This window comes from Monoraphidium neglectum (genome assembly GCF_000611645.1).
Source record: "Monoraphidium neglectum strain SAG 48.87 unplaced genomic scaffold scaffold03001, whole genome shotgun sequence".
In the NCBI taxonomy this organism is placed as follows: domain Eukaryota; kingdom Viridiplantae; phylum Chlorophyta; class Chlorophyceae; order Sphaeropleales; family Selenastraceae; genus Monoraphidium; species Monoraphidium neglectum.
In genome coordinates, this window is record NW_014010627.1 from 1 (window position 1) to 7,504 (window position 7,504).

General features: G+C 66.1%; 1 protein-coding gene across 1 annotated transcript; it reads right to left on the reverse strand.

Moving 5' to 3' along the window:
• Window positions 1-2,232: 2,232 nt before the first annotated feature.
• On the reverse strand, window positions 2,233-5,887 carry MNEG_11986 (hypothetical protein; the record flags this gene model as incomplete). Its single annotated transcript, XM_014039542.1, has 6 exons — window positions 2,233-2,517; window positions 2,772-2,934; window positions 3,330-3,635; window positions 3,854-4,027; window positions 4,186-4,403; window positions 4,714-5,887. Coding segments are annotated over 6 exons (2,320 nt in total), but the record flags the coding sequence as incomplete, so codon positions are not given.
• Between the last annotated feature and the right edge of the window lie 1,617 nt (window positions 5,888-7,504).

Genomic DNA, 7,504 nt, shown 5'->3' on the forward strand with positions numbered 1-7,504 from the left:
ACCCAGCCCCGGCCCCGGCCCCGGCGCGCACACTGCGAGCGCGGCCGCGGCGGCGGCGGCGGCGCCGTCGGGCGTGCCCCCGAGCCCGCGGAGGCTGCCGCTGCTGGCGCTGCGCGGAGGTGCGACCGCGCCGCCGCCGCCGCCGGCCGGCTTCGGCGCCGCGAAGAGCAACTGCAGCGCGTGGCCGCCCACGAGCGCGCCTTGCAGCAGCTGCGCCGCGCGCACGGCCGCGCGCAGGTCGTAGTACGTGACCAGCACCAGCCCGCGGTGCTTGGCGCCAGTGCTGAGGCTGCGGAGCTCTCCCTGAGCAGCAAACAGCTGCCGCAGCTCGTGGTCTGAGGCCGAGTGCGGGACGTTCCTGACCAGCAGCGAGCGGCTGGGCGCGTCGCTGGGCTGCAGCGAGTCGTGCAGCCCCGGCGCCAGCGCGGGCTCGTCGTGCCCGTGGTCAAACAGCTCGCACTCGCTGATGCTGGCGACGCTGGCGACGCGCTTGCGCAGGCGGCCGCTGCTGCTCGAGTCGCGGCGCGGCTGAGGCAGGCCGCACGCGAGGAGCTGCTGCTGCTGCTGCTGGTGGGGGTGGCCGCTGCTGCTGGTGTCCGCCAGTAAGCGTCCGAGCGCCCCGGCATCCTTCTGCGCACTCACGCCCAGCAGCCCCAGAGGATCCTGCCCCGGGTCGCTGCCACCACCACCTGATGAGGCACCCAACCATTGCGGCAGCGTGGGTCGGTCAACGGCAGACATCAGATGACATGTTCGGAAGCGTGGTAGCCAGGTCGTGTGCACAGGCGGCAGGCGGCATACATGCGTGCAGGGAGAGGGGGGGTCGCAACACACGGGTGGACCCCTGAGCCCTGCCAGTCCGCACCTGCCAAGGCCGCAGCGCCGCGGCCCGAACCAGGCGCCAGCGCCGCGCCGATTTCTGCTAGGGTCAACTGGCCGTCCAGAAACGAGGCGAGTGAGTCTGCCGACGCGTTCTGTGGCAACCGCTGTCCGTCCTGCGCACGGGGGATGGGCAGGGGCCAGCGGCGGTCGCTCAGCGCGCCCCTGTGCGTCCAGCCGCCTCCACACTTGTGAAGTGCAGGCGCCCGGCCCTGCTGGGGCACCCCCGCACGCTCCAGGTGCGAGGGACGCGGTTAACGGCACGGCCACGCACCCCAGGCGGTGCTAGGCGCCAACCTGAAAGCGCCGCGAAACACACCTGCACTGCGCCTGTGAGTCCCCCACCCACAAGGCCAAAGCCCTGCAGGCCGAACGGGCCCGAAGGCGGCCAGCCCGGCACCCCTCCGAGTTCCTGCATCAGCTGCTGCTCCGTTGTGCGAGCCCCCCTGGAGATTCTGGGGTAAACGCCGCTGCCAACGTCCTGGATCGTCAGATGATAATAACTAAGAAGTTTCGAAAATTAGGGTGACGCAGCGGAGCTGTCCTGGTGCGTGCCGAGGGCAGCGCCAAAAAGGCCGGGTTGGGGTTGCTTCGCTTGTGTCCGCTGCCGTGTGCGGAAATTTGCGTGGTTGTAATCAGCACATACATAAGGAGCTCAAAGGGGAGCTCCTCGCTTAGCTCAGCTCCTCTGCTGCCTTTTTGTGCCACTGTCTCGCAGGGAAATGTCTTGCACGCATGTGGAGGCCAATGTAGCAAGTACAAGGGAAGTTGCAACGTATATGCCTATCATGAAAGCGTACGAAAATTTTCTTCACCCCTGTGTGGAGTGTGCATCGCTCTCATCAATCCACCCCTGGAGCGCGCGCGGGCTACTAGAGCGACTTCCGGCAGCTTGGGAGCACGAAGAGGACCGTAATCGCCTTTTTCATGGTGCACAAAACGGGAGGCTGGGTTGGCGGTACGGCCGTCAGCATTTGCACGCCCCGGAATGTGACGTCAGCAATGGGCCGGCACAACTTTCGTAATGCGAGCCCTCTGGAGCTGACGCGCGGCCTTGCGGTGGACATACGCAGCTGAGCGATGCCAGGCTGCAAGGTCACTTGTTGTGGTGCTTTCCAATCAGCGGACTGTGGCGATAGCGGACGACTCGACATGCCTGTGTGATCACGTGATGCGTAGTGAGCTAGTGACGCGTGGCCGAGCGCTAATGGCCTGCACCCGCCCCGTCGCGTTCATGGCAATGGTGAGCCGCACCCATGCCGCAATTGTGACCTCCCCGTGCATTTGATCAAAATCGTGGCAATTTGCAGTTCCTGAACACCAAGAAATGCAGTCAAAAGGAACGCACGGTGGTCACGGGTTCATTTTTGAAAGAAGGTTCTCCTTGCCGCCACCTGTTCGACCTTGACTTCCCGCCTTGGCCACGCCGCCGCGCCGCTCCAGCGACGGCGGGTGCTTTCCCGGCGACTTCGCCCGGCCCTGCGCCGCCTTGACTAGGGCGTCGAGCTTGGCTGCCGCCTGGAGGTTCAGGACGAACCGCAGGCGGAGCAGCGCCTTGCGGCGCGCCGCCAGCACGTCCGGCAGCGACGGGGAGCCCATCAGCCGCTCCATCGCCTGCAGCTCGCTCTCCCCAGGCTCCTGGGTGCGTGCAGTCCATTACAGGGCCGTGAGAGACGTCGGGATTGTGCATACGCTGAACGTTCGCGCGGTAACGGTGTCCATGTGCGCGCAATGCGTCCGAGCGCAACGCCCATGGCCCGGTCGTCGCACCCGGGCGTGGCACAATCCCGGACCACTCCCTCCAGGGCTGCGCACCGCCCACACTGCACTGCCAGAAAACCGCAACCCCAGCTCGCCGCCGCCACCCCTGCCTCCCCCCAAGCCGCCCTCACCATAAGCAACACGTGCTCGGCCGTCATGTACGAGTAGGTCTGCAGGAACACCCGCGGCACGAGCAGCGGCGTGCCGGCCGCGAGGGACGCCGACACGCTGCTGCTGATCTTGTCCCGCAGGTAGCCGCTGGCCTCGTTGAACAGCGGCAGCAGAGCGATTGACCTTGTTGTGGTGGTGTTGGGGGCGCGATGGCGGCAGGGCATGACCGGCAGGGGTTTGAGGCTGGGGTGTGGATTTCCCTTTTTTAAATAGCTCTGGCCTCGCTGCTGGCATCACGCAATGAAATAGAGGAGTAGTGGTGTGCGTGTATTGTGTGCGTGCGTATGTGCATGTGAGAGAGAGTGAGAGAGTGCATGTGTGTCTCTCTCCTCTGTGCGTGCGCGTGCGTGCGTGCAGCAGGTGTGTACGCGACAGAAGCCAGCGGCAGGCAAGGCAGCCTTCACTACGAAGAGAAGCTGTCCACGTTCAAGCTCCTTGACCCACTCTTCATCCTCCCGGATGACCTACTCCCGGCGTTGCACCCACTTGTTGCATATCTTACACACCCGAAAACCCACCTGCACAAGGTGTCGTAGTAATCCCCATACCCCAGGTCCTTATACACGTACACACTGCCCGCCAAGCCGCGCGGCAGCTTCAGGGCAGCAAGATTGCCGCTGCCAACAATGTTGATGCGCGGCACTGGCGCCGCGCCGGCCGCTCCCCCCGCGCCCGCGAGGCCGCGCGGCCGACGCAGGGAGGGAGGGCTGGCGGCAGGCGGGGCCGCGGCTGCGCCGACGGCGGGGTCAGGCGGGGCGGGCTGCGGCTGGCGGCTGAGCATGGCCTGCCACAGTGTCGAATAGGTCCTCCGCGTGCCCTCAAACCTTTGTTGGGGTGCGTTGTAGTGTCAATGTGTGCATTTGTCGCATGGTGATGGCCAGCCACGCACTACCCCTGGCAGAGCACATGACCACCCGCGCAACAAAGTGTGATGGGCCACGCGACCGCATTGCCCAACGCAAGCATTGCCAGGCTGCTTGGCCTTGCAACGGTCCCGCGCTCCCCCATGGCTGGTCTTTGGCGGCCCGGCCCCACGACTCACTTGCCCTGGACCGCGAAGCCCTCAAAGCACCCGCTGTCGCAGCCGGCCGGGAGCATCGGCAGCATCCAGTGCGTATGCGCGCCGTTGAGCCGCTTGCTGAGCTTGTCGGCCACGTGGGGCGAGAGGGTGGCGACGCCGGTGAAGGGATGCAGACCCAGCAGGTAGCGCAGGCGCCTGTCGGTGCGGGTAGTTGGCAATGTGACGTCACGCACCTTGCGCAGGTATCCCCGGTACGGCTGATCCTCCACACGCCTAATATCTCTCGCACTCCCAATCTCCCCCACACCACCTCCCCCACGCGCCTGATCTCCATGTTTGGCTCGTGTATGAACATCACGACCAGCCGCGGCCGCGCCGCCTCCATGAACTCCCTGACGTAGTCAATGTTGAACTCGGGGCTCAGGAAGAACACCACGTCAGCGGGGGCGATGCCGCGCTTGTGGTAGGCGTCGGCCAGCGTGGTGTTGGGCAGCTTGCGGCGGAGGAAGGGGAGCAGCCCGTGGGAGGGGCCGGACGCGTCTGGCGAGAAGACGCTCTTGTGGAGGTACACCTTTTAGGCGGGGGACAGGGAGGTACTTGGTGGAAGGGACCGTGACTGCTGGGGTCGAACGGCCTGAGACATACCCCGTGGCGACCAGTGATGCGGACTCGCGACCCAAGCGAGCCCAAGAGCGTGCGTGCGCACACCTGCGTGCAGTTTCCCACAGGACACACACACACATACTCACAAACACACCCGCTCGCGCACTCGCGCACTCGCGCACTCGCACACAACCCCACCGCACAAACACACGAGCATGCACCCACACATGCACACACACAGAAACACACAAATTGGTACCCAAGCGCGGGGTGTGCACCTTGAGGCGGTCCCTGCGGCCCTGCAGCGCGTGGGCGACGCCCAGGGTGACCTCGTGGTGGAACGGCACGTCGTTCACAATAGCAATCCTGAAATCACGCCACCCAACACCATCGTCGATGCCGCCGCTGCCGTTGCGACCTCCGCTGCCGCTGTCGCTGCTGCTGCCGGGGCCGCTGCTGCTGCCGCTACGGCTGTGGCTGCCGCCATCGCCTTTTGCGCTGTCGTCAGCGCCGCTGGCGACAGTGCCACCTCCGCCTCCCTGCGTTTTGCTCGTGCCGATTGCCCTATCTGCGGCAGCGACCGAACGGCCAGAAGGCCCAGCACCCCTAGTTTGTGCAAGCCTCAGTGCGTTGCTCGGCGTGATGTACTGCTGCTGCTCCTGTTGCTGCTGCTGTCGCAGCCGCTCCTGCCGCTGCTGCAGGCCCCGCCGCCGCACCCCCCGCTCCTCTGGCTCCGCCGTGGGCCCCTGACGATCCTGCAGGCCTGGCAGCGCATGGGGCAGCCAATCAAATTCGCGCTCTGGCGGAATGCAGTTGAAGCCCGCGGCGGCAAAGGTGTCGCCCGCCATAGCCGAGGTTCGGCCCCCAGAAAGCAGCACAACCGGTGCGGCGTTGCCGCGGGCTGCCCAGATGGCGGACGGTGCTGCGCTTTGAGCTGCTGCAGCGGGTGTGTGGGTGCCGCCTGGGTGGTCGCTACTGCGGCTGCTTGTTTTGGCAATCTTGGCTGCGCCCTGCTCAGCGCCATTGATGCTGCTGGTGCTGCCGCTTGGTGGGTGGGTGCCGGCGTCGCTGCTGCTGCTGCCGTCGCCGCTCCTGCTGTTCCCTGCGTAACCGGCAACGGTTGACGGCCGCTCCAGGGGTAGCGCCTCGGCTCCGCTAGCACCAACGGCGCCGCGCTGCCCGCCGCGGGCGTCGCGGGACCCCAGCAGATTGGTGGCACCTGGCACGGGGGACCGCGCGTGGGCGGCGAGCGCAGCGGCCGCGGCCAGGGCGATCAGCAGCAACGCAGCGCTGCGCCAGCACGTCGGCCGCGACCTTGGCCGGCTGTCATGGCTGGAAGCTCCCTCGCCGCCGCCGCCGGCCCCGCCGCCGTCGGCTGGAACACCATGGTGGGCAGCTGCGCCGTTTTTGCCAGTCCCGTGGATAACAACGCAACCGCTGCCGTCCACTGCGCTGGGGCCAGGTTTGCGGGGGCCGACGCTGCCTTTCCGTGGTGAACAGGACGAGGCCCGGACGTCAAGCAAAACATTAGCTGCACTCTGCTGGGCCCGAGTTTTCTTTGCAGCGCCTGTCAGCTGGGCCTCTGGCTGCTGCACAGGCCCCGGCGACCGCCGCATCAAAGCAGCGCTGTAGACTCGCCCGCTATCCGCCTGACGCTGCCTTTCAGCCTGCTGCTTCCAAGCGCGTGTAACCGCATGCCACCAATATAATGCTGCGGTAACCCCAACTCGAAGGATACAGCGCGCTGAGCAGCTGGAGCGAGGGGTTGGCCGCGATGATTGAATTTCGTGCAAGTCCCTGGTGTAATGAGTCGGAACAAACGCATTTTATCAGATTGCATGAAGCTGCATCGCAGGCCTGCCAGGTCCGTCTGCTGCACGGGTAGCTTCTGGTTGGGGCCGGGGGTGTCGTGAGGTGGTTGGGTCGGTGACGGGGACGCTGGGTGAGTTTCGTGCCAACGGCTTGCGCCTGAGGCGAATTCCTCGCACACTGCCAGCTTGCTGCACATCTCCACTTGAATTGCTATGGGTGCGTCATGATCATGTTAAGCGTGACACACGGACCCCGACAACACCGACTGCGCCGCCGGGCAAGCCGCAGGGCTTGAAGTAAGTGACAGGTTGGTTCCAGCTGTGTGTCTCGCAGTCAGCTCTTATCAGAACATGTACAGACCTGGTGTTGCGCCGAGTCGCGGCACGCGTTTGCCCTCAGCATGCTCCTGGTTGGGCGTGAGGGGCAGTACTATACGCAAGGCAGGGTGTGCACATGGTCCATGCAACGCTGCAACCCGGCATAGCTGCAGCCCTGGGTCAGACTGCGGCCCACAAGACACGTGTTTTGTTTCTGATATTACGGCAGCAGCAGCGCCCATTGCCTGGCAGCATGGCCCTGCAAGCCTGCCATGGTGTGGCTGTCGTGGCCTGCACATTTCAAAAAGGTGATCGTCTTTGAATCCTTGTGCAATTGCACACTAGTATTGCCCTCTACAACCGCGTGTGTCAGGGTGGTGGCCAAGCGATGACATGGGGCTCTAGTCGGCAACTCAGCGTGTGCGCCAATGCAGCGCCCTGCGGCCACACTCATCCAGAACCACCCCCCACCCTCACAACAACTCCGCATCAAACGTCAGCGCCGTCACAGACCCCACAGGAGCGGCGCCGGCCGGGCCCGCCGCCGCTGCCACCGCCCCCACGCCCGCAGGAGGAGCTCCCGCAACAGGGCCCGCGCCCGCCGCAGCAGCCGCAGCGCCCGCGACGGCAGCAGCGGCGCCCGCGGCGCCGGCCTCGACGCGCAGCACGAAGGGCTCCCCGACCTTGGAGCCCTGCAGGCGCCGCCCCCCCGCCCCTGCGGTCTCCCAGTCTACAAGATAATCTTCAAGAACATACGCTCCCGGCCGGAACACTGCCACGCACAGGGGAACCTCTGCTGTTTCGCCCGGCGCCAGGGGCCCGGCCGGCACGACCGTGCGGCCGCACCACACGTGCTCCGCGCTCGGCGGCAGCCCGGCCTGCAGCGCCGCGCCCGGCGGCGCCGCGCCGCCGTCGGCGCCGTCGGCGCCGCCGCGCGGCG